Raw genomic sequence first — 25,886 nt, 5'->3', positions numbered from 1 at the left:
TGTTGGATGTGTGACATCAGCTCCTGAGGAATCCCTGCTTCCTTATGTGTGCCCTGGAGCCGTGCTCTTGAGCTTCTCTGTGCCCCTTTCCCTTGGGCCCCTGCTTGCTGACACTTCAGAGCCCTTGCCCACCAAGCCTCCTGAATACCAGCCTTGCATGGGGACATTTCTGAGCCATAGGTTCCGGGCCACCTGGCCCCCCAGCCCAGACCCACTCATGTGGGTCCTTGCCCACGCAGACAAGGGGCTTCCTCTTAGTCTGTGGTGGCTGGTGTTCCCCACTGGCCAGGTGGCCTGCAATGCTGGCTTCATACCCACCTCCCACCTCCCACCCAGCGGCCCACCTGGGCAGAGTCCCCTATACTATCCCTGTCTCAGTCCCAAACACTCTAGAGCTTTTACTTCCAAGGGCCTCCCTTTGGGTCCCACCACAGCACCCTTCATCTTCTGTCCAATCAGAACTTCCTCCAAGGCCCCAGAGCCTCCTGCTCTCAGGAACCCCGGATAGATCTATCCTCCCTGACCCTCATTCCTGTCCCCATGACAAAGGTGCTCTTGACCAATCAGACCCTCCCCTCCTCCCCACCCTTTCCCCTCCCCAGCCACTTCCACATCTCCCACCAGTTCCTCCTTGTGGGTCACAGTTGCTAGGCAGCTGGCTTCTCCTCACTTCCTCTTCCCTGGGGATCAGAGCTATTGACCTGCCCTGGGTTCCATACCCCAAGACTCTCCCTGGCCAGTGACACCCCATCAGTGATTCTCAGCCCACTACTTGGAACGAGGTTAGTCTACTGGGGGCCAGGTTCTCCCATCTCCCAGGAGGGTGGGATCCACAGCTAGGCTGCCCAGTGTGGAGCCACCCTCTTCCCCAATCTACAGGTAGTCACTCTCCCACCCGCCACACTCCCACGCCCCCTCCCGGCCTCATTCATAGGTCTCCTGGTTCCCAGCCAGGCATTCAGGCCTGTGTTCATCTCCAATCGATGGCTCATCCATCGGCCATCCTAAGCTTTCACTAAGTGTATGCTGGCTGGGTCCTGCCAAGAGAGTAGCTGGTATGTGTGTGGAAGGGAAGGGGCTAGGTTCCAGGGCTTCAGATAAGGCCTGCCTTGCTTCAGTGCCCCTGTGGGGGGAAGCCCAGGGCTGGTGTGCAGGAAGTGCAGGTAAGGTTCCATACTAGTCTCCGCCTTCACCAACCCACTGTTTCTCCCTAGGCCCCAAGCTTTCCATCCACAAGACAAAGATAAAAAAAAAAAGTCTTTCCTTGCCTGTCCTACTTCCTGGGAAATTACAGATGTGAAATGGCCTTGGGAAAGGTTAAAGGCCTCTCATAAAGGTCAGAGGTCACTAAGGGTAGGGGAGGGCAACAGAAGAAGACATTCCTTGGCAAACCACAGAACTGCCAGAGGTAGGGCTGCAGAGGTTTTAGTGAAAGCAGAGAAGCCGATCTAACCATCTGTGGGGGCTGAGGACCTGGGGCTGGAGGCAAGAAGGGAGAGGAGAGGAGAAGTTCGGGCACCCCAATCTACCCCCAGGAGCAAGCAATAGGTGTGATATCTGAAGAGCCATTTCTAGCTTCTGCTCACACTGATTGATGCCTTCTTTCACCTCTCAGACCTCTTCCAGGCCTGCTAGAGCCCCTCCACCATTTCTGGGAAGCCTCCCGGAGGCCCCCAGCTCCCCAGGGGTCAGTCTACAAGTGCCAACAAAGGACAGTGGGAGTCTTTGTTTTCTTAGCCAGACTGATCTTTGCTCTAACACGTGCCCTGGTTCTGAGGCTGCAAAGCCAAGCAGGGGCGAGGAAACCAGGTTTGTGCACCCCCATCAGCCTTTTACGACCTCTGAAAGCCTGAAGGGGGAGGCTCAGTCTCTCCATAATAGTGAAGGGGAGGAAGTGGGGACTGCTCAGGTCTTCCCCACCATGAAGCCGCGGGGCAAATTTCCGGAACCAGGACTGCTGGAGGGAGGGGGCGTGGTGCTCACCCTCGGGATTTATGAGAAACGGACGTCGACTTCCCCAGTTGCGACATCTGGGCCTCCCCAAGTCTCCACTGTCCCTGCGGCGGAGGGTCTGGGACAATGGTGGCCCCCGCCGGGCGACTGTCACCAAAGAGTGTCCAAGCGCTATATGCCTTACCATGCAGGCCACCCACCCGGCCTCCACCCCAGGCTTCAGGGAAGGCTTTCGTGCTAGGGGGATTCGGCTCCTGGCTTGGGGCCGGCTCAGTGAGACTAAGTAGTCGCAGACTCTCGCAACTAGGCGCCTGCAAGCCTGTTCCTAACCCCTCTGGGAACCAGGGCTCCGCTGCCCCGCCACTGCCGCCTCTCGGAGGAAGAGGGCACCAGCCGCGGGTGCGCTCCTGCTTCTCAGAGGGCGAGGGGCGCGCCGGGGGCGGGGCCCGCGCGGCACAAGGCGGGCGGGAGGCGGGGCTCGCGCCGGGGGCGGGGCCACGGAGGCGCGCGCCGCGCGGGTCGGGGGCGCGATGGGGAGCTGACCGGGCGCGCGCGGCGCGGAGCTAGGCTCGGAGCGCGCGGGGCTCGGCTGCCTGGAGAGCCGAGCCGGGGCCGCGCCGAGCCTGCGAGGAACGCCTGAGCCTTCGAGTTGTGGACGAGGAAGGGAGGAGTCGCCGCCAATCCCGTCTCCCGCCCGGAGGGAGCCCAAACCCGCCGCGGGCCATGAGCCTCCGGGCCCCGGGAGCCCGGCCGCGGTCCGGGCAGCGCTCCGCCTGCGCCCGGGTCCGCCCGGCTTCAGCTGCGCGCCTGTAGGTACGGCCTTCTTGTATTCAGTTCCCTCGTCCCCTTGTCCATCACTCTGGACCCCATCCGTCCCTGAGGGCTTGCGTGTGTGTGAGCACCACTGCCCTGAGAAGCGCGGCCGCACGCGCTCCTGTCCGCGCGTGTTGTCTTTGTGTGCGCGGTGGGAGGGAGCGCAAAGGAGGAGATGCGCCCCCGGCGAGGTTCGGCTCCCCAGCCCTCATCCCCGGCGGAGCCGGAGTAGCGAGAGGGGCCGAAACGCCTCCGGAGCAGCTGCGCCAGGCGACCCCTCCTAGGGCCCAGGGCCTGCGGTGGGGCGAATGCAGCGGGCCCTCTGGAGGAGGGGTCTCTGGCTGAGGCTGGGGAGTGCCTGGGTCTCGTCTCTAGGCTGCGGAGGCGTAGGAGGGCCAACCTGGAATGAGGGTGCTGGCCACCGAAGGGACACTATCCAGACCACATTCTCCGGGCCGACACGCCCTCCATTCTGCCCAGGCCTTCTTTCTCATGGTCACCATTGTCGACTCGCCCACCCTGGGAGCTCTCCCGCAGTCCTGGATAGTGGGGAGGACCGCTGTGGGTACCCGAGGAGAGGCTGGCGCCTTTAAGAAGGGGCGGGTTCGTGCTCTCCATTCAGGCCCTTCGGCCTGGCCATTGATGAACCTGCAGGCAGAGCGGGCCCCCCCGAACCGCGCCAGCCCAGCGGGCCAAGACCAAGTAGAGAGGAATCCGTCCGGGCCCCCAGCAGCCCACGAAGTGAGGTCTTCAGGGAGAGATGTCTGCACTGACAAGCCCCTCCAGGAACCTTGCAGGGCAGACAGGACAGCCTTAGGAGTGAACTTGGATAAGTCAGAAATTTTGTTCACATTGAGATGGTGCAGAGGAGAGGAGTCAAACCTGAGTTGAACTCTACCTCTGCCCTTTGAGCTTCCATCATCTACCCTGTAAAATGGAGGTGGTGCTGCCTACTTCCTAGCTAGGTGACCAGCAAGAGTTGCCCCCTCCAACACAGGTCACTGAGCATGGGGTGAGCAAGCACCTCTGGGAGGGCAAGAGGAACAAGGGAGTGGTTATCCCCAAGAGGCTTTGGCTGCCTCAGTTGGAGGTGTGATCTGAACGCCCCCAAACACGCCATCCCCACTTGGAACAAATCTCTTCCCTCCCAGCCATCCTGCTCCATCTAGGGGGCCAGTGGTTGAGAAGCAACATAAAACCTTTCAGTTCTAAGAACTTTGGAAGAGGTCTGGCAGTGGGGGCAGTGCTGTTAGGCTGGTGTAGATCTGAGCGTTTGTGGGGGTCTCAGAGGCAGAGTTTGCCATTAGCTGCTTCTTTCTACTCTTCTCTCACTCTAGAGGGTGTGAATGATGGCAAGCAAGAGATGGTGATGCAATTTAGTTGAATGATTCTGATTAATCGAGGTTTAATGCATACACTTCTTATCGTGAAAATCTGTCTAAAGTTTCTAACCCCCGCTCCCTATGTAGTGGGTCTCCTAGGGAGAGACCTTGCACTCACACTCAAGGGCAGGCTGACATTCCTTGGAGGTGTTGGAGGTATGACCCCTATCGAGGTGGAACCTGGGCCCCGCCCCACCCCCAGAGCTGAGCATTTGGTTTCAAGCTGATTTGCACCCACTAAGGGCATCTGTGCTGTTTCTCATGTAATCTGCACAACAACTCTGTGGGTTTGGTACTATTATTATCCCCATTTTACAGAGAAGGAAGGAGATTCAGGGAGGTGAAATGACCAAAATCACTCAACCAACAAGCCAGGCCTCCAAACTACTCTCTGACAAGAGCCTGCTTCTTACCTCTTGCTCTGTCTACCCATCCTGGGTTGCAGGAAATTGGGGGTTTAAGGGCCTCAGACCTCCTGGCTGCTATCTTCATGGGGTTCTGGTCCAGTCTTGGAGACTGCCACGCTTTCTGCTCCTTACTGTCCACGTGGAACTGGAGGGGTTGTGGCAGCTTTGGAGTCTGGGAAGGTTTCTCTTCCCCCTTCACCTGGTTGGGTCTGTTTTTATCTCTGTGCTCTGTCCCAGAGGAGAGCAGGTGTGACTCCTCAACATCTAGAGGAGGATGCAGCCACACCTGTTTAAGCAGAGTGAGGCAGGGCATCTGTGTGTGGGAGTACAGCATTTTTTGGCTCCTCTGAGTTAAGTAGTGTTTGGGCCCCATTCTCCAGTACTTCTGACCCTCTGTGTATAATAGTACCCACCCGGGTCTTATGGTGGGTATAACACCTGGCTGGAGGCTCACGGACTGGTGGAGAAGACAGGCCAAAGCAGTGTGGTGTTGTGGAGGGGCAGGGGGGCAAGTGGAAGCAGGGACAGGGTAAAGGGGCCTCACCAAGGCCTCCAAGGCCTCCGTGGGCTCCAGGCCTGCCAACTATTGGAGCAGAGGAGTGGGAGCAGGTGTGGCAATGGCAAGCTGAGTGCTGAGACTCTGAGCTGAGGACAAGCAGGAGCTGGAGGAAGAAAATATATTAGAACACGGATGTGGTGAGTTTGAGTGACTGGAGATCAGCCAGGCAGGGAGTTCAATTGCTCGGAGAAAGGCTCAGGAAACCTTTATAAGCATCTATGGTACCTAGAGTTCTGAGATACTCAGAACTGAGGGGAAGCATGGTAGATATGTCATGAAAAAGCCAGAAGGCAAACTAGTAGACTGAGTAGTGGGAGTTGAGGGGGACATCCTGCAGGTTTAGGCCAGGGAGGTCTGGGATAGGTATGAATCAGGGCCAAGGTGAGATCCATGACACTGGAAGAGAGAGAGAGAGACTGTGAGGTTCAGGCCAAGGCTGAAAAGGGGGTGACTCTGCTTTACAATCCCAGGACGGCTGGGAAGGTACTGCTAGAGCCATAACAGCTTTCTCTCTACCTACAGAGCCAGCCCAGGAACTGTCCAGCGCCAGGTGCTCCTGAAGGCAGATGGGCTTTCCGCCTAAGCCCCCAGGCCCTGGTGGAGCTTATTGTCCTGGGCCTCACTCCCTGTTTATCTGACGTCCACTTTCTATAGGATTCCCCTGCTCTCTAGCCTGTTAGAGAACCCCTTCCTCTGAGAGTGGGCATCTCCATTCCTGAGTCAGGGCCCAGGTAACCCCACTGTGCCCTAGGAGGGAGAGCTCTCCAGGGCCTATTAGGATTAGTGTCTGCTACAGAAAGGGGTAGATCTGAACTTGGCTCCATATTCCCCTCCCATCCATCTGTGACCCTGGACCCGCCAGCATGGCTCCTGACACAGTGGGAGCCCAGCACAAATCCAGACTAATGGGCCAGTTGCCTCCCTTGCCAAAACTCCATTTCCTCATCTGTACAATGGGAGAATCCTCTCCTCCTGGCAGGGAAGATGTGAGGAGAAAGGAGTTTTAAGTAGGGTTGTAGCCCAATTAGATGTGGGTTCTAGGAAGATAACCTTGGTCACACTGCGGAACTTTCATTTGTCAGGGGTTGAGAGGACAGTGGGAAGCAGGAGCCGGCCTCTGTGGACATCTGCCCAGAGCAGTAGGAGGAAAAGAGAAAATGGATGCAAGACATTTAAGAACTAGAAGCAAAAGAACTTTATTTTTTAAACAAATAACTCCTTTAATCCTCATGACAGTCCTCTGATAACAGTCAGTGCTGGTATTACCCTCCATTTTTAACAGATGAGGAAACTGAAGCCCTAAGAGGCTGAAACACTTACCTGCAATGACACAGCTATGAAGCAGGAGAGTTGAGATTCAAACCCTGGTCATCTGGAGCCATATTTCAGGCTTTTAACCACTCCACTGTCTCCATGTGTCAAATGACCAGATGTGGAGGTAGGGAGACAAACTGGAGGTTTGCACATCCCAGAGCCAGCAGAGCTTGTCCAGATTTGGAGAGTCAGTGAAAGCTAAGGGGCTCAGCAGAAGGGCTTCCACCTTCCCACGGTGACAGAGGTTGGGGTCGTATGAAAGGCATGAGGAGGGTGCACTGAGCACAGAGCTCCTCTACCAACTTTTAACAGCTGCCTCCCAGTAGTGCTTCTTGGCAAAGGCCTTGGATCATGAAGCAATCTGTGTGAGAGAACAGGATAGTCCCAGTTTATAGCTATGGAAACTGATGTTCAGAAAAGCCAGAACTACCTGAATGCCCCCTCCTCACTCACCCATACAGCAGAGTCCCAAGAGCTCTTAATCTGCACCTGTCCCTGTCACTAGTCAGAGTGACGTCCTCCCACACCCACTCTTCAGCAAAGTTCCAGCAAGTTCAAAGGTGTTAAGACCAGAATCATGCCACTTCTGTCTTTTAGTAGGGTCGTGGGGTAAGCACAGATATTCTAGGTAGGAAGGGTTGGGGAATTCCAGCCACATCTCATTCTTATAGGAGGCCTTGGTTCAGAGCCTGCCCTGTGGGGACACTTCTGGGGGTTGGGTAGGATAAGGTGGGGAGTAGACTTGAGAATCAATCTCCAGGTACCCACGAATGAAACAGAATGTGCCCTGTGTTCTCTGTGCCTCCATCTGCAGGGAAGAGGGATTCAGGCAGCCAGCAGGCAGAAGGCACTCCTGGCTGAGGGAATGGCCTGCCCAAAGGTTGTCTGTGTTCTGCAGGGGAAAGGTTGCAGAGAAGGGGCTGGAGGGGACAGTCCCACAGAGACCAGGAGTGCAGCTGGAAAAACAGCAGGATGGAGGATGAAAAGAGCCTTCCTTGTCAAGTGTGGGGCTTAATGGTCCAGGCTAGGTCAGTGGTCCTGAGAAGCCCAGAGGACAGGATATCAGTGGGCATAGTTAGGGCTAGCTTCCCGAGGGGCAGGGAAGACCTAGGTGAGGCCTTGTTTCCTCTTCCTGTATTGGGAGCCCAAAGAAGAGGCCTCAGTTTCCCCATCGTGAATAGTTCATGGGTAGGGACACCCTATCCCAGGACAATACGTCCTTACTTCTGACCCTCACCACCCCTTCCTGCACTTGGTTGTGTTGCCTTTCTGAGCAGGGAACTGAGTGAGATGCAGGAGAAGGGAGGCCGGGGGTGGTGAGTGGGGGGCGGGGATAGGTCTTCGTGGTGGAAGATGCTGCCCAAGTCTTGCCCAGGGGTAACCCCGTGAGGCAGCCTTTCAGGTTGCTGCTGGGGAGCTAGTTTGCATTGCTAGATTTCCTTCCTTTCCCTGAGGGTCTGTTGTCTGTGGTGGGGAGGCTGGCTACATCTGGGGCTCCCAGAAAACACTGATGCAGGATTCCCTGCAGATATGAGCCAGGCAGTTACCCACCCTCACCATCGCCCTCTGCATGGTGTATTGATTGGTCGTGCACCCATTAGCAGGGGCAGCTAGACTGCCTCATCAATATTTTAAGGAATGACCTGGCCGTAGGATCCGGAACTGCTTGGTGCTGTGGGGCTGACGACTGACCGTTTTTTTTCTTTTCCAATCGTCAGAGCTATTTTTACCACCGGAAGGCCAGCCGCCCCCTCTCCCAGGCCTCTAACCTGGTGGGGATGGGGGAGGGTCTCCTGTCTGGGTTCCTGGCCCAGGATTAGGAAAGGCCTTAGCTTGGAAAGGTGACAGGCAGGGAGGGACTTCCCCTGCCTCCCCCTTCCTGAAGCCCATCCCATCCTATTGCTGTTCTGGCAAGATGGGAACAAAAAACATTTTTCCAGGAGAAGAAGCCAGACAGCCCAGCTGAGTCTCAAAAAACCCCTAGGTGATGATTGAGGGAGGGTGATTCTTCCACCCATGGCCCCTGGGGAGCCAGCACCTGCTCCCCAGACCCGGTGGGCTCCCATTGTCTCCAGGCCCAATCCTCAGAGAAGCCTATAAAAGTGAGAAGTGGCCCCCTGCCTGCTCCTGGTCCCAGTAGAAAGACAGGGGGTCCCAGTCTTCAGTGTCCAAGGCTATCACAGTCAGGGACCCCTAGAGATCACTGTTCCAGCACCCCATTTTACCGATGGGACACCAGGGCCTGGGAAGACCCAAGGCCTGGCCCGAGACAGAGCCCAGATCTCCCCACGTCCTATCCCACACTGTCCCACCCTTACTCACAGGTCTCTTCTGGTTTCCTCGGGCCATAGGAGGAGGCAATGGGCTCCTGCCCGCAGAAGCAAAAAGACCACAGGGACCATGGAAACTCAGAGAGGAAGGGCCTGTGAGGTAGGAAGCCTTCCTGGAGAAAAAGAGTCTTTTACAGTCTTAAAGGCCAAGTAGAATTTGAATAGTCAGCCGAGTAAGGAAAGCAGTGTCTGTAGGAGAGTGACAGAGGCAAACACAGGTGGGAATTCCAAGGAGCCACTGAAGGAGGGACAGCCCAGGCAGGCTGGATTCAATACATAAACCTGCCAGGTCACCCCCAACAGTGGGGGGCCAGGTGAGTTTGTCTACTCAGCTTCTGCTACCTCTGGGTTCCCCTCCCCGTGAGGCCCTGCTTTTCCCACATCTGGGTCTGGTCACCTGCAGAATGGCAGAGGGCTTTGTCTGATAGATGGGTTGTCACACCGGCTGGTCCCTAGAGAGGGCTGGAAATGCCTTCTGGCTCCACCCAGAGGTTAGGGGAGCCCCAGACTGCCCACGGTTGCACATGGATTATAGCATTGCAGAGACTGCCTCTTCCTTCTGGGGGATGGAGAGGGAACTTGTCCCAATTTTTAAAGCAAGGAAACTGAGGCTCAGAGATGAGAGTTATGGTCAACATCACTCACCAAGAGAGCGGTGGGGTCAGACCTTGAGCCCGGGTCAGCCAAAGTCCCTACACTTGGTCTCATCCTCAGTTCTAGCCTACAGTACATCCTTGCCCTGGCTGGGGCCAAGCCCTCTTCCATGTGACCTGCAGCCTCACCTTTGCAGAGAGCCATGTCTGGGCCTCAGTCTCCCCATCTGTAATTAAGTATGGGGCTCCTTGTTGACCCTGTTGCTTGTGACTTTGACCTCTGGCTACTCATCCCCCTCCACTTCTGTGTAGCCCCAGCTGGACCCAGGGGACACTGAAGGCTGCTGTGCTGGGCATCAGGCCCTTAGGCTCCTGGTCAGCCAGCAAAAATGGTAGGGGAGGTCAAGGCAGGATCAACCTCCCAGTGCCTCCCAGTCTAGTCCCTGTCTAGCACATGGCCACAGCCACCAGACCCTTGGCAGATTCCTCTCTGAGTGCCTCCCCTACCTCCATTGAGAGCAAGCTGGGGCCCACATGTGAGAGCCTCTCCCCAGGGCCCTGTCCACTCCACCCCTTCTCTGTGCCAGGAATATTGTTAGCTAGCAGGATGAGCGGGGAAGGACAGGGAATGCCTGAGGATGGGGTACTGGGACTGACTTTCCATCCCCACGTGCCCCATGTGGGAACAAAATTGTGTCAAATAGGTGTTCACACTTGGTACTGGCTCTAGTGCTAGCCCTTCCTAAACTGCCATGTCACTCAGTCTGACCCTCCTGGTGGTCTCAGTGGTACAAGGGGGAAAGTGGCCACTGTGGGGAGCACTACCCTGCTGGGTAAATGAATAGGCTTGGAGCACGGGGACAGGCCCTCAGGGGCTTAGCTGTAGGGCTTTTTCCCCATTCCCACCCAAAAAAATGTTCCCCTCCACAAGGCCTCCACTCTCTACCTTCCCTGGAGGCCTTGGTGGTGGTGACAGGTGCATTTCTGCCTCCACTTCCATTCCCGACAAATGACTCAGGCCTTCCTTTCCCCCTCGAGGAGTACCTATGCCAAATTGGCGAGACACATGGAAACAGATACCTGAAGTGCCCTGCAATTGCACCTTGCTAGTGGGATATACAGGAAGGGACTGTGGGAGCTCAGAGGAGACAGTCATGCCACCTGACAGTGGAAGCGGGGGGAGGTTAGGGAAGGCTTTCTGGAGGAAGTGGCCACTGAATTAATTATTGAAGAATTCAGAGTTAGGCAGATGACGAAAGAAGAAAGTGTAGAGCAAGGAAAAGGCCAAGCATGAGCCAAGCTTGTAAGTACCTCAGCAACTATTCTCCCCAACCCGTCTCCCATGTCCTGATAAGTCTGCCTCCAAGGTATTGCTCAGACATGCAGGAAAGGCACTCTTTACCCACTTCATCTCAGGAAGCCCACTGCAGGCCCCTCCTTCTCCAGGAACCCCCACCCACCCCACCCCAGCTCCCTGCTGCTCTCTCTCCCAATACCAGCAGAGTCTAAGGAGACCTGCTGGTTTAGAAAACTGTCCTCTGTGCTAAGTGCTCTCATCAAGTAGTTCATTTTCTCCCTGAAGTTGTCCTGTGGTTATTGACTGCAGATCGATGGCTGAGGTTGCCCCAAGGTGAGAGGGAATTCCCACGGTGCCCTATGGCCCAGAGCCCCACAGATGATCTCACAGAAGTGGAACAGCTATTTTTGCCTAATGTTTAATTACAGAGTTTAGATCCCAGAGGAGGGAGGAGATGGTGCTCCTAGGAGTTGCAAGGGCTAAGCCAGGAAATGTGGAATTCTGGGAGAGCAGCTGAGGGCATGACCCTCCACCTCTGTTCCCCTAATACTGGGCTGGCCCCCTCACACAGGCTCCCCAAGGCAGGGCAGAATCACGTCACCCCTTTATTCTCCGTTGGTAATTTCACCCTAGCCTTGGAATGTGCCTAAGCACAGTGCACTTGGCCTGTACCGCAGGGATGATTGCCACATTGGGGGATAAGGGGGCAAGGCTCCCAAATAACTGGACATACACCAGGTAGTTTGGCAGTCCAGAGTGATGGGGGGCTGGGAATAAGGAGGAGGAAGCTGGGGTGAAGAGACAGCTGGCATTCCTGGATTGGGGCCTCTTCAAGAAGGTCAGATTCAGATGGGTGCTCTGGAGAGAACAAGATTCCAGGAAGTAGAAACACAGGTACAGCATGCAGGCCACTATGCTAGAAAGAAGTCTGAGGAGGCAGCACCTTCAATGCCAGTATGAAAAGCTAGTTATACATGAACCACACTAGGAGGTGACCCCCCAAGTCCTGGAGTCAGAGTGAGAATCCCAGGCCTGTCACTAACAAGCTGTGTGTCCTTAAGCCCCATATAAGGGCTTAGGCAGTGACAGCTGTGACGTGCGTGCCCAGTATGCCAAACATATTCATGTATTCATTCATTCATTCATTCAGTATTTACAAGGTACCTGCCATGTGCCCAGAACTGGGGACAGAGACATTTATAAGGCTGTTAAAATACCTGCCTTGTGAAGCTCGCATTCTCAGAGGAAGAGTAAGGGGGAGGATAGGGGGCAACACAACCAAGCACGTGCATAAATGTTATGTCAAATGCAGGTAAGCACTATGGAGTAAAGTAAGCAGGCAAAGGGCAGTAGACGCCAGCACTTGGTGGAGCAGGAGCATTTCTTATTCCCAGGTAGAGTGGTGGTCATGGAAGGCTGTATTTGAGCAGAAACCAGAAGGAGGTGAAGGAGTGTGGAGGAAAGAATATTCCAGGCAAGTGCGAGAGAAATTGCAAGTGGAAAGGTCCTGAGGTGGGAATATGACTGGCATGCTTTTGCAATGACAAGGAGACAGGTGCGGCCAGAGCAGAATGGGCAAGGAGAGGAGGGCAGGAGGTAAGCTTAGAGAAGTAAATAGAAGCAGATCATATGAGGCCTTCGGAGCCAGGGGTAGAACTTTGGCTTTTACCGAGTGGAATAGAATCCACTGCAGGATTTTGAACAGAGGAGGGACCTAATCTGTCTATGTTTTAGAAATGATGACTAGGTTCCTGGGGGCGGGGTGGGGGGTGGTCACCAGTGAAGAGCCTGCTAAAGTACTGCCTATAAGAGAAGAGGTTATGTGGGTCTCTGGACAGCAACCTGGATGCCAAGGAATGGAGAAGGGCTTGGGTGCTTGGCATATTGCAAAAGTAGAGCCCAGAGGATTGCACTGTGACTTCTTCCTGTCCAGAGGAAGAAGGGGGACCCTCAGAAGAGGCTACGTAGGGGAGTGAGGTAACTGGAGGTTCATAGAGACCCCACTTCAGGGCACCAGTCATCCTAGCATCCTTTGGCAGCCCCTGGAATGAACTTGGGGTCCCTGAGACAGCTGTTTAAAGAGAAAGTGAATGGAGGGCTCCCCTCCTGCAGACACAGCCTCTTGCCTCCCTGGTGGTCCTTCTCTTCACACCTTGGCGCTGCTCAGAACAGCTGCACGTTGTAGGACCCACCCCCTCCCCGCAACACAGAGGCATACACAGCCCCAGGGAGCCCTGGGGGAATGGGATCTGATACAGGACAAGCGGTCACTACTGTCAGAGGTCACAAAGTCACCTGGATCTCTTTTCGCCTGCAGCCACAGAGGGCTGCAATGGGAAGGGAACCATGAATGGTGCCGCCCCCGGCCCCTCCGCTGCTGCTGCCCCGGTCCCGGACTGGCGGCAGTTTTGCGAGCTGCATGCACAGGCGGCTGCGGTGGACTTCGCGCACAAATTCTGCCGCTTCCTGCGGGACAACCCGGCCCACGACACACCGGACGCCGGGGCCTCATTCTCCCGCCACTTCGTTGCCAACTTCCTGGACATCTTCAGTGAGGAGGTGCACCGCGTGTTGATGGCGGGGGCCACGGAGCACCCCGACACCATGGAGCCCGAGCCAGCGGCACTCAAGGCGGCATCGTGTGGCCACTCGCGGAGCTCCGAGGACGTGTCAGTGCACGCGGGTGCTAAGGCCCGGGTTCGCAAGGGCTTCTCACTGCGCAACATGAGCCTGTGCGTGGTGGACGGTGTGCGCGACATGTGGCATCGGCGTGCCTCTCCTGAGCCTGATGCCACCCCACGAGCCACCGAGTCCCCGGCCGAGCCGCGCGACAAATGGACACGGCGCCTCCGGCTGTCGCGGACACTGGCGGCCAAGGTGGAGCTAGTGGACATCCAGCGTGAGGGCGCGCTGCGCTTCATGGTGGCCGATGATGCTGCCGCGGGCCCAGGTGGCACCGCTCAGTGGCAAAAGTGCCGCCTGCTCCTGCGCCGAGCCGTAGCGGGTGAGCGCTTCCGCCTCGAGTTCTTCGTGCCACCCAAGGTGAGCGCCAACTCCCACCTGAGGGACAGTAGAGGGATGTGGGCACAGCAAGGTTGCCAAGGACTGGCCTTGGGGACCACACTGCCTAGTCTGGTTGGCAGGATGGAGTATTGAGTGTCAGGAACCTGGGATGTGGTCCTGCTTTGCCTGTCTGACAAGTCACCCCTCAAGCCCGCTCTCTCCACCTGTGAGGTGTCAGAAGGGCTTTCTGGGTAGGGACAGGTTCTGGGGTGCTATTCTTTCCCATGCCAGCATACCTCACTGCCTGCCTCCTCTCTTCCTCACCTGGGGCCCCTGGTGGCTGGAGCCATACAGAGAGGAGCCTGTGGGGATGAGGGCTAGAAGTGACAGTGACAGTGTCACACTCTAAGTCTGTGGGAATCTGAATCCCTAGCTCAGCTGTCAGGCTACAGCTCAGCCCCTGCCCAGATGACCCTTTCTGGCCTGGGTTTCAAAAGATAAGCTCCTAACTGTCACCAGCAATGCTGCTCATTTGAGTGCACCTTCTCCTCCCCCCTCCTCGGGCTCACCATCAGAATCCTGGGGGCAGCTTTGGGTCTCCTCCGGGGTGGCAAACTCACCTTGTTTGGAAAGTAGTAATAACTGGAACAATAGTGCCCCCTCTCTGAGAGCCCACCATGCATCCATCTCTAAGCCTGGTGGGCGGCCTCATCTCCCTGGACCCTAGCAAGGTGAGCTTCGTGATCTCCGTCACAGAAGAGAAAACAAAGGAATACTCAGAGGGGGTGTATCCTGCCCAAAGTCACAGTTTGTGGGTGACAGAGCTGGGCTGATTATACCCGCCATGCTGGGAGTCCCAGGAATGAAAGGAGCATGGAGGTGGGAGCTCCTTGTGTACTGGGAGATTCGGAAAAGTGGGAGGTTGTGATGGTGCAGCAGCCGACAGCACCCCTAAGAGCCACCCAGAGTCCCCACCCACCTCTAGGCACACCCTGTCCTCAGTGCCTTATTCAACCTGAGTCTTTCACCTCTGTCCCCATCTCCCAGTCTGTCAGAACTCTGGGTTCCATTGGAGGGGCAGGGTGTGGGCTTCCCAGGGACATACTATCTGAAGCGCTTTCTCCCCAAGTCCTGAGACCCACAGACTGCCCAGGCGCCTACCATTAGTTCTCAGAGAGAAATCATTAGGCCACTAAGCCTAACTATACCCCTTGTCAGTCAGGAAGACCAAAGCCCAGTGAGGGATGAGAAGTGAGGTGGGGCTTGCCCAGGGTCACCCAAAGGACAGGGGCAGAGGCCCAGGGCTTCTAGGGCTCCAGGCCCTGAGTGGCAATCACAGCTGCCCGGCTGTAAATAGAGGCGTGCGGCTGCCCTTGGGGGAGGAGATGTAGCAGCTGGTGGCTTCTTGGTTATCCTGTTGTCCCTTCAGCCCACCATTCTCTGCTGGCAGAGGGCAGGATTCCTGAGGGGTTACTTCCCCGACCTCTGAGGAAGGCAAGTGGGTTCCTACCTTCTGATCTGGCCTCCAACCCTTCTTCATTCATGCAAATAGTTGGGAATTCAGCAGTGAGCCTGTGGGAAGGTGGATCAGACCACAGTAAGGGCTCAAGTCCAGTTTCCTAAATGTACTGTATCCCAGGGAGACCCTGCTGATACGCCCACTGCCTTTTAGTCCTGAGACCTAGCTGCACCGCTGGAACAGACAAGAGCTTGAGATCTGCAAGCTCAGGAACTATTTCCTGGGATCCTCAGACTTCCCTCTCACACTGCCCCATGAGTCAAGTCTCTAGCCTCCATTCTCCTCAGAGCCCAGGGCCAGGCAAGCCCTGGGGACCCAGGGAGCAATGAGGCTTGCCCCCTGCCATTGTGGGGGCCACTAGGAAACTGGTATTTGCAGGACTGGGTGATAAACCTCAATGGGTGAGCACTGGGTACTCTGGGGACCCCAGCCAGGGGAATCTCAGAGTGCATAAGTGTTCACCAAGCAGCAGGGACCCAGGACGGGCATTTCTGGAGGCACAAGCTGAGTGAGTGAAGGCTCTGTCCAGGAAGTGGAAACAGTGAGGTGTGACTGGAGCAGGGCGAAAGGCAGCTGGGCCAAGACAGACAGTCCTCAAACACTCGGTGGAGGAATTGGCACCTCCAGCCCATGGAAGCCCAACCCAAGTCACCAGTCCACACCTTCACTACAGACCTCCGCTCCACCCACTGTAGGACCGTGGACCCCCTACCCCAGTGGCTGGTGAGATGGCCTGCCATGGTCAGCCAAGTTTCTCCATCGAGGTTCCAAGCCCAGCCCTGCACCCACTGGATGGCAGCCAGCACTGCCAGGAATTCCCATCCGCCTGCCCACTCAACTTGTGGCCCTTCCTTTTCCTCCTGAGAAAGTCCCTGTCCCAGAGCCCAAACCCTGCCAGGAATCTCAGTCCCAAGCCAGCCCCAGGGGACTTCAGGTCATGGCCAGGAACTTTGGGGCAGAGTGGGGAGGGCCAGCCACGAGTGGCCCTCCCTAAGATTCCTGCCTTGGTTCAAACCCACACTGGTCCTTTTTCCTCCACCTGGAGACAAAGCCTTGCCCAGCTCCAGAAGCCCTGAGTCAGGGGCTCCAGAGCCATACTCTGAAAATGCTAGTCTGAAGAAGGAGACCAGCATTTTTTTTTAATGAACTAGAATAAAATAGAAAATATCACGGTCCATCACACACAGTCAGGGTAAATATTGCTTGGTGAAACATTGTTTCAGAGCTATTTTTACCTATATGTGTACTAAGTCACAATGTCCAATGTATTTCTTACTATGGGTCAAGGTCAAAATGCGAAGACCACAAATCTGATGAGTGCACTGAGCAGAAGGGCAATCCAGGTGGAGTTCACCCTGCAGGGCTCAGAGGTGGGAGACTCAGGTGTCAGTCCCAGCTCTGTCCCTGACTTGCTGTGTGACTATATTATAGGGAGGTCCCTTTGTTTCCCAGAGACCCCCCTCAACTTACCCATCTGTGATATGGGGATGGGAACACCTCTGCCAGGGCTGCCATGGCATCCTAAACTGAGGGCTACTGTGATATCTGGGAAAGGGAGAGGGGTAGAGAAGGTTTCAGGAGGCTCTGTGGTAACTCTCACTGCCTCTTCCTCTGGCCTCCCAGGCTTCCAGGCCCAAGGTCAGCATCCCTCTCTCAGCCATCATTGAGGTCCGCACCACCATGCCCCTGGAGATGCCGGAGAAGGACAACACGTTTGTGCTCAAGGTTAGCCTTACACCTGGCCCTACAGATCCTCTGGCTGCCCCAGGCCACTTCCCTCATGGGTAGCACAGCTTGAGGCCACCATAGGGGGACTAAGGGTAAAGGGCTAGCAGCAGGTCAAGGGGAGGGAGCTCTGGTTGGGAATCCTAGGACCCTACATAAATGTCAAGCACCTAGCTAGGACTTGAATCTAGGCCTGGGCTCTAGAGCCAAGTGCCCCAGATGTCACCCAGCATCTGGGGCCCCTGTTCCCATTTCCTCCTGGGCCTAGGTGAAGCTCTTCTGAGTTTCACTTCCTCCTCCCAACCGCCACTGGAGCCAGCACATACCTACCCCTTGGGCGGGTAAACTGGTAGCCAGCCTGCAGCAGTTATGCAAATGCTCCTGTGGAAGAGCACTGGAGTGTGGGGACCCACCCAGTCCCACGGAGGGCACAAAGGCACTGAGGGTGGGCAGGAAGGCACCCCAGTGTGTCCGGGGGCAGTTCATCCTTTTCCCAGGCCCCACTTCACTGGGGCAGCCTGCTCAGGTTGCTAAGGACACAGCTCCAGGCTGCCAGGGCTGTGCCCTGTCCCTCCTCAGAGAATTAGAGGGTGTTTGTGAGGCCAAGTCCCGTAGGAGGCCTAGCTCCACCCATCCAAAGCTGCATGGAGCCCCATCCTCTTCTCTAGCCTCCTGATTGGGTTTATGCTTTTACTTGCCCCTATTTGTTCAGTCACGAACGCCCTTATTCATTCAGCAAACATTTGCCAACCTCATGCCCTGAGTCACCCCAGGCTGGGGGCTGAGGACATAGCCCCTTCCTGCCTGGCATTCTCTTCTGCTGGGTGAGATAGGTCCAGAGCCTCGCTCCCAACAGCTGGGTGGCAACAGTGCTACTGCTTATGCTCAGGAGCCCTGAGGCAAAGGGACTCACCTGCCAGCCCCACTCTGGGCCTCAGTTTCCCCATCCGTTCAGAGAGGGGTTGATGGTGGTCCCTAAGGACACTCCCAGCTCTGAGATGCTGGGGGTCCAACAACTGCATTGTAACCAAGGCAGGAAGCTGAGAGCACACAGCTTTGGCATCACAGAGACCTGAGTTCAGGTCCCAGTGCTATCACTGAGTGCTAATGGGACTTTAAGCAGATACCTGACCTCTCTGAACCTCGGTCTTCTCATCTGTACAACAGGGAAAGCATATCACCTCCCTCCCAGGGCTGTTGGTAAGAGTTCACCAGATAATGTATATGCGTATTCTGGGCCTGGCCCACAGCGGGGGCTTCCCCTATGGAGGCTGCTTATACCAGGGGATAAGGCAATTGAGCCCCTCAGTGTGCTGGGTCAGCTGGCCCCTTGACTGACTTGAGTGTTGGAGGACCTTTCACTCCATCTCCAGGGTGCCAGCCCACCCTTCCCTGACAAGCATGACCTCCTCTGAGGCTGCATCTCCAGGGACTGAGGTTCCAAGGTCAGCAGGGCTAGACATCATCCCCAGTCATCCTAGTGGTGGGCCCAGGAAGGAGGGGCTGCTGAGAATGTGGGGTACGGCTCCACCCAAGGACCTTGGCCTGAGTTTGGGATGGTGCTTGACAGTGACCCCGTTGTCTTCCCTGCTGCTCACACCAATGAGCCCTCATGGGGGGAGAAGTGGGATGAGCCATTTATCCTGGGGTCTAGAGACCCCTGCTGAGGGTGGAGGAGTTTGGGATACTGACTGCTATCTGGACTCCGGGCCACCTCTTCCCCAGGTGGAGAATGGAGCAGAGTACATCCTGGAGACCATTGACTCACTGCAGAAGCACTCATGGGTGGCTGACATCCAGGGCTGTGTGGACCTGGGGTAAGCGCCCAAGTGGCCCTTGGTTGGGTGGACAGGGTCAGGGTAGCTTTCCAGTGCTGAGCTCCAGAAATGGGCTTTTCCATGGCAATCCTATTCAGGTTGGTGCCAGCCATTCATTCATACTCCCACCCCCACCCCTGCTCCCAGCAGGCTCTTCAAAGCTTGCTCTGCAGGGCCAGGGCCTGGGGAACTGGAAGGAAGTTAGATCAAGTCTTGTCCTCACCCCTGGTGAGCCTAAGGCCACTAGGAGGAAGGCAGTGATGGAGTGAGTCCACAGGGCTGAGGAGATAGAAGGGAGGCCCCTAACCCAGCCTGGGGCTCAGAGAAGGCATAGTATGCTGGTAGAGGTGCTCACCATCTCTGAAACTTAAAGAAAGAGTGGGCCTAAGCCAGGCAGAGGGGGCTGAGGGTGGTTAAGGGCAGAGAGAAAAGCCCAGAAAAAGATGTGGAGGTGTGCGTGAGCCTGGGACTTGCAGGGAATGGCAAGGACTTCGGGTAGCTAGAATTAGAGCTGGTGAAGAGGGGACTTCGATGAAAGCCCAGGAAGCTGGTAGGTTGGGGGCAGTGGGGGGCCACAGCTAGTAATAAGCAGAGGGTAGCTAGGGTCATGGTATGGGAAGAGCAGCAGGGAGGCTGGCAGCACCATCCAGGAGAGATCCCAACGCCAAGAGTAGGAGGGGCAGGCAGGCCAGCAGCAGAGCATTTGGCAACAGCTCTTCTGGCTAATGGGGTGAGGCAAGCCCTAGTGGGGAGGGGCTGCTGCTTTCTAATTAACAGCTTCGTTTAAGGAAGCACAATTAAAGTTCAGAGTGCCTCCCAGGCCCCCGATCCCCAAACTGGTTATATTCCCTCCCCTGTCATGCTCCCGACCAACTGCTCTGCAAAATATTTCCCTAGACCCTGTGAGGGTGAACTTTGCAATATTTTAGAGCTGGCAAGGTCCCAGCCACCTTGTGTCACAGATGGGCAGACAAAAGCCCAGGGCAGCAAAGAGAGCTGCCCAGGCCCCACCCGCCACTGTGCCCTGCCACCATTTGAGGGACTCTATGAGATCCCAGTAGGAGACCGGCCCTTTGTAGGTTTGTGGTCAGAGCTCATGTGTCCTCAAAGAGGACTGTACCCACCTGGAGACCTCTCTTATATGGCCAGTCACTTACATGATAGCCACAGAGCAGGATGAGGGTGTGACAGAGGAACATGGAGGCAAAAGGACCCTAGGTGAGCCACTGACTGGTTCTCTGAGCAGCCCATGGTCCAGGTCCCATGGCGGAATATGGTTATGCTTTTTTGTCTTATAGGGACAGCGAGGAAGACACTGAGCACTCCTGTGCTCAGGGAGGCTGTCTGGCCAGCCGAGTGGCCTCTTGTAGCTGTGAGCTCCTCACGGAGGGTAGGTGGGGGCAGAGCTGGCCGGAGTAGTAGATGGCAGGGTTGGAGGGATGGTTGCTCCAAGATGGCCAGACATGTGTCTTACCTGTCACTTCTCCATCAGTGGACCTGCCCCGGCCCCCAGAGACAACAGCAGCTGTGGTGACAGCCCCACATAGCCGGGCTAGAGATGCCATCAGTGAGTCCCTGGTCCATGTCCCACTGGAGACCTTCCTAGAGACCCTGGAATCCTCGGGTGGCAGTGGCAGTGACAGCAATAACACAGGTACAATGGGGGCAGCCTGCTCTCCTAGCCTCTCCTTCCTATTCCCCCAGCCTAGGCCATGGCCACCCATGGCTCCTTCCGAGGCCCTTCTTGAGCCTCAGAAGCCATGACATTTCATCCCACTGGGTCCTCTGCATAGCAGCTCAGATTTCTGGCTTTTGTAGGCCAGTCCGGGAACGTGACCCTTCCCATGGGCTCTGGTTTCAATAGAAAATGCTCACAGAAGGGTTGTGGAGGGTCAGAACCGGGGATTAGGAACAAGGAGACTAGATTTGTTCTCAGGTTTGTTGCTAACCTAGAGAATGAAACTAGGATAGTACTTCCCTCTGTACTTCAGTTGAGCTCATATGCTTAACTAGTGGCTGGGGTCAGTTCCTGGCCTGGTTATAAAATTATCAAAACAGCATTTTACATGTAAAAACGCAACAAGATGTTGCATCTCTTCTCTTATGTATTTGTACCACCCCACCCACGCCCCCCACCATGCCCCTCACACTGTCATCCTCTCCAGGGGAGGAGGGAGCAGAGCCTGAGCCTGAGGGAGTACCAGAGCTGGAGCTCTCTGACTACCCCTGGTTCCATGGGACACTGTCACGGGTCAAGGCAGCTCAGCTGGTGCTGGTGGGCGGGCCCCGGAACCATGGCCTCTTCGTGATCCGCCAGAGTGAGACTCGGCCTGGGGAGTATGTACTGACTTTCAACTTCCAGGGCAAGGCCAAGGTAAGTGCGCAGGGAGGCTGCGGGGCAGAGCAGCCAGCCCTGGGGCAGGGGGCTAAGGTGGCCCTGGCTGTGAGGTCGTACCCATGTCCCAGGAGCAGGTTCCAGGGATGTGGGTGCGGTATGACCTCCCATGCACCAGGCCTCCCCTTGGCCATACTCTTTGAACCACACCTCTCTGCAGAACTGCAGTCTGCCCCAGATGCGGCTTCTCCACTATCTAAATGGGAAAGTCACCTTCTGGTAGCTGAGCACTCAGGAGGCCAGGCCCTTCTGAGGACTTAACTTTGACCCTGCGCATTAGGAATCACATAACACTAGAGCTTCTGAGGGTCTCTACCCAGAGCCACTTCAGTGCAGGGCTGGAGTCAACCAAGGCCCTCCTGCCCCACCCACCCCAGACAGCCCCGCTTCTAACCTCCTCAGATCAATTCACCAACCCGTCCTGGGCCCCAGCCCCGGGCCAGGCCTATATTCAAGTCAAGGAAGGTGGAAGGGAACCATACATAGGTAGGCCCTAGAGGACCAGACAGGAGAGCTTTGCAAGGCCTGGAGGGCCAGAGGAGGTTGCTGACCCTACTGGCCAGAGTAGGAGGGGACTTTGACCTGAGACATGCAGTGGAGGAAGAATTCTTAAAGTAAAGTGGGAAAGGTGATCCAGACAGGGCACAGCAAAGGCGTGACAGTGCACCTAGACAGTGAGATCTCGAGGAAGAGTGTCATGTGCTAATAATGACCTAACGTGCAAAGGAAAATATGACAGAAAGTGAAATGATGTGCGGGGGGAGGCAGTTACAGTGTGACCAGAGTGTGCAGGAACCTCAAACCCCCCCCCAATCATGAGTTTCTGATAAGGAGACAGACCCAGGCCCAGCTCCTCCCACGACATGGTTCCCCTCAGTCCCTGCCAGAGGAGGGGGCACCCCAGGACTCCTGCTCCAGACCTGCACTGGTAGTCAGTGTCCCAACTCCCAGCTGGCCCGGTGCAAGTCCTCCCCTAGCTTGCTACACTTCTCTCCTTGGCAGTGTTGTCACTACATGGAGGAGGCAGCACATCCCCAGGGACATCTCCTTGGAAAGCAGCCGCCCTTACCAGTTCCTCTGATAACCAGGCACTTAACGCCATCCCTGACAGCCCCAAGTTTACTTCTTGGCCAACACCACCCCAGGCTGCATCCCCGAAGGGCCTGGAGCTGACTCATGCCCAAGCCAGAGGCTAGAACAGTGCCCAGCCCAAGGTGGGAAGGAAGCATTGCGGTGAGGGTGGAAAGCAGGTGTGCGGTAAGCAGGACAGGAGGCTCCTCTCCTTCCTGGGGAAAGATCCAGCCATGAACTCATGCCAGCTGCTGCCCTGTCAGAGCAGGTTGACTGCTCAAGGTAAGATAAGTTAGTGGTGGGGTACAGCAGGACCCCCAGCCTCCTGCTTGTACTCCTCCTCCTGGGAAGGAGGACCTCTGCTCTCCAGGGTAGCTCTTCACTTTCAGATAATAAATGTCTGAAAGGTTTCCCTTAAGACAGAGATGCACCCGGTTTGTTTCAGGTTCTGCCCTGGGCCTCTGCCCCCAAAGGCCCTCTCCAGCTTTGAGACTGTGGTAGGATCCCTCTCTGTAGTTGCTCAGGGGCCGAGGCCCTGCCCTGGGTGCCATTAATGCTCTCCAGGTTTGCTCACACTGTTCTGGCAACTTCTGGCTCTGCTGAGTGGCATATTCATTCATGGAAACGCCCCCGCCGCCGCCACAACCCAGGGCTTCTGTCCTTTATGTAGGTGGCTAGGCCAGCACCCCCTCCTGGGCTTAAGGCTACGTGCATACCCTAAAACCTTCCTCTCACTTCTCCTCTTGCCACACACCCCAGGGACAGCCACTCTTCCTCCTGTGGGATACATGTTGAACAAAATAGGACTGAAGCCAAAGACCTGTGGCTCACTACCAGACACCACAGACTTGTGGCTCCTCTCCCTGAGGTGTCTGTCCCACGTGGGCCCTGGAGACCCAGGGAGGCACCTGCCTGTTCCCCATGCTCCAGAGGCTCCCCACTACAGTAGCTGAGAGCGTATACAGTCACTCTCAACCAGCCCGGGGTGGTTCCCACCCCCCTGGGCGGTGGCTCTGCCAGGATAGCAGGTAGACCCCTATCCTACTGGGGTGAGAGAATCACACAAATATGAGTTCTCTTTCTAGTTCTGCGCCTTGTGACTATGGGTGAGTCACTCCCTCCCCCTGCCTCAGTTTCCCATCTCTAATATGAGAGCTGTAGTCTCTACCTTCTACGGCTTTTGGAGACTAGAGATGGGAGTGTGAGGGGCATGATGTGGGTGCTCCTGGCATAGGGACTAATGCCTACTCCCTTCGGTGCCAGCCTGACTGTTGACCCCTCCATTCCCCACTCCCACCACATGAGTAACCCTCCCCAAAATAAGACTTGTGGTGGAGCCCAGTCTGGCACAACCCCATGTGGCCTCTATGAGACTCGGTCCCACAAAGTGACCCACAAAGGCACTTGCCAGTCCAGGACCCCAACACTGACCATGCGGATCTGTGCCCACAGCACCTTCGCTTGTCCCTGAACGGCCACGGGCAGTGCCACGTACAGCACCTCTGGTTCCAGTCTGTACTTGATATGCTGCGCCACTTCCACACCCACCCCATCCCATTGGAGTCAGGGGGCTCTGCAGACATCACCCTCCGCAGCTACGTGCGGTCCCAGGGCCCCCCACCTGGTAAGACGCCCCACCTGGTCGGGTGTGATAGCTCAAGAAGACAGACAGGTGGGCAGTGGGGGAAGCGAGTCGCTCTCAAGCGGCCACCCAGCTTAGCTAGCTCTGGTGGAATGCCAGGTCTTGGGCAGCTGTAAGCAATTGGGGCCATCAGGATCCGAGGGAGAGTGGCAGGCCCACAGGGTCCGAGTCCTGGGTGATTCCTGGCAGAGGGGATGGGGCAGCACCTGGAAGTTCCCTAGATACAAGTGGAGCTTAGCCCAGAGCTGTGAGTGAGAGTGTCCAGCACAGCAGGTTGAGCACCATTTCTGTGCGCACTACCGCCTATACCCGTGACGTTAGTTATCCCGGGAGGTGGACTGGAACAGGGAAGGCTGAATTCAGATTCTGCCTCCCTATGAGATCCCAGGCCACCCCATTCTCCCGGGTCTCTGGGCCCTGTCTGACAAGCTCAGGCTGGGGAAAATGAGAATGAGGTGGCTCCGGGCTCAGCACTGATGTGCCGGGTCGCGTTGCAGACCCGGGGCCCTCGCCCAGCGCCGTACCCCCGCCCCCCGCCTGCTGGAACGAGCCGGCGGGCCAGCACTACTTCTCCAGCCTCGCTGCCGCCTCTTGCCCTCCCGCCTCGCCCTCAGAAGCCGGCGGCGCCTCGTCTTCATCCACCTCGTCGTCCTCGGCCGCGTCCCTGCCCACTGCCCCGCGCGCCGTCGCCGAGAGCCTGCTGAGCGCTCGCAGCCGCAGCGGCAGTGCGGAGCGGCTGCTGGAGGTGGCCAACGTCACGGATGAGACTCCCGAGGCCGCACCTGGAGAGGGATCACGTGGCCGCACGCGTGCGGTCGAGAACCAGTACTCCTTCTACTAGCCCGGCGCAGGTGGTGCCAAGGCCCTGGGGCCACCAGGACCTGCTGTGCGACTGCCCACGTGTCCCTTGGTCCAGCAGATCCTGCCGGCCCTAGCTCGGCGCTGGGTGGGAAAAGCGAAGCTCTTCAGTGAAGACATAAATGTTATTAAAGAGCCTGTTTTAGGGACTGCACCTGGCTCTCCTGTCGTCCTTTCTCCTGCCCTGGAGGTGGGCACTGCTCCTTATGGACCTGCGCCACACACAGACCCCTGTTCGAGCCCACCGTGGCTTGGCTCCTGCCCAGCCTCCACCCTGCTCTGTCTTAGGGGGCCCAACTCCCTATTTGCAAGGTGACAACTAGCAGTACTTGAATGAGGCACAAAGATATAGCGCTAGGCCCAAGAGCAGGACTCAGGGAGACTACCCTGAGTCTAGAGAGTAGGGAGGGGGCTTTAGTGGAGCCGTGAGAGGGGTTGGGGGAGGAGTGACCTGAGTAGAGCTTGGGGGGGGGGGTGAGACAGGGTGGCAGAAGGTGCAGAGGGGAAGAGGAGAGGGGAGGAAAATGTACCTGGATGCAGGTACACCGTGAAGAATAGGAAGAGAGCCTGCAAAACCTGCACCTGGCATGCCGGGATGTCGACATGAACCCTGGCTGAGAGAGAGTAAGGTGGTTCTTGGGCAGATCCGTGGGTGGTGGGGCAGGATTCCTGCACATTAGCCCATTGGGGGATTGGACTTGAGAGAGGCTGATTTGACCTAGACTCAAACTTGAAAGTGATTTAGCGGGGCCTCCCTGCCACCCCTACCCCATGCCTCCCTGCAGGTGGAGGCTCAGCTCTAGCACCCTGGAGACACAGCCTGCTAGAAGTCTCAGCACCCCAACCTTCAGGTAGTGCTCCCTCTGGGGAGGATCTTGTTCTTGCTGAGCCAAAGTATACCTCCCCCTCCCCCAACCCAAACTCTGCCTCCATAGGGGGCCACAGACCCATGATTCCCCTGCCCAGGAGTATCCTTGGGGGCCTGTGTCCATGCTATGCATTTCAGACCCTATGACAGCTGATCCTCCTGGGACCACAACTGGACACCCCCATGATGCCCACTTCACCCTTATGAGGGTACCAATGCCCTCAGTGGGCTCCCAAGGCTTTGCTGCTCTAGGTACCCAGTCCTGACTCACAAAATGACTGGGAAGTGGCTGAGCATCATTCCTGCTGCCACCACGGAGAAGTGGGGGGTACAAGGCCAC

At 56.6% G+C, this 25,886-nt stretch overlaps 1 protein-coding gene across 3 annotated transcripts; it reads left to right on the top strand.

Moving 5' to 3' along the window:
* Nucleotides 1-719: 719 nt before the first annotated feature.
* On the top strand, nt 720-24,832 carry SH2B2 (SH2B adaptor protein 2). Of its 3 annotated transcripts, none has more exons than XM_039849074.1 (9): nt 720-782; nt 12,966-13,690; nt 16,794-16,895; nt 18,621-18,712; nt 20,011-20,102; nt 20,205-20,366; nt 20,878-21,086; nt 23,631-23,802; nt 24,318-24,832. In XM_039849074.1, the coding sequence occupies exons 2-9, from the start codon at nt 12,995-12,997 to the stop codon at nt 24,659-24,661; spliced, it is 1,869 nt and encodes a 622-aa protein (XP_039705008.1). In that variant the 5' UTR covers nt 720-782; nt 12,966-12,994; the 3' UTR covers nt 24,662-24,832. The 3 variants fall into 3 exon arrangements, with proteins under 3 accessions (XP_039705008.1, XP_039705009.1, XP_039705007.1); XM_039849075.1 differs by lacking the exon at nt 720-782 and adding an exon at nt 2,500-2,766; XM_039849073.1 differs by lacking the exon at nt 720-782 and adding an exon at nt 2,632-2,762.
* Nucleotides 24,833-25,886: the final 1,054 nt, after the last annotated feature.

This window comes from Pteropus medius, unplaced genomic scaffold (genome assembly GCF_902729225.1).
Source record: "Pteropus medius unplaced genomic scaffold, Ma_sr-lr_union100, whole genome shotgun sequence".
NCBI lineage: Eukaryota > Metazoa > Chordata > Mammalia > Chiroptera > Pteropodidae > Pteropus > Pteropus medius.
The sequence above is the reverse complement of the archived record's forward strand: the minus strand, read 5'-3'. Positions and strand labels throughout refer to the sequence as shown.

Coding starts and splice junctions, on each gene's coding strand:
- SH2B2 (XM_039849074.1), top strand. CDS start 12,995: ATGAATGGTGCCGCCCCCGGCCCCTCCGCTGCTGCTGCCCCGGTCCCG. Junction 13,691..16,793: donor AGTTCTTCGTGCCACCCAAG/GTGAGCGCCAAC, acceptor CTGGCCTCCCAG/GCTTCCAGGCCCAAGGTCAG. Junction 23,803..24,317: donor GTCCCAGGGCCCCCCACCTG/GTAAGACGCCCC, acceptor GTCGCGTTGCAG/ACCCGGGGCCCTCGCCCAGC.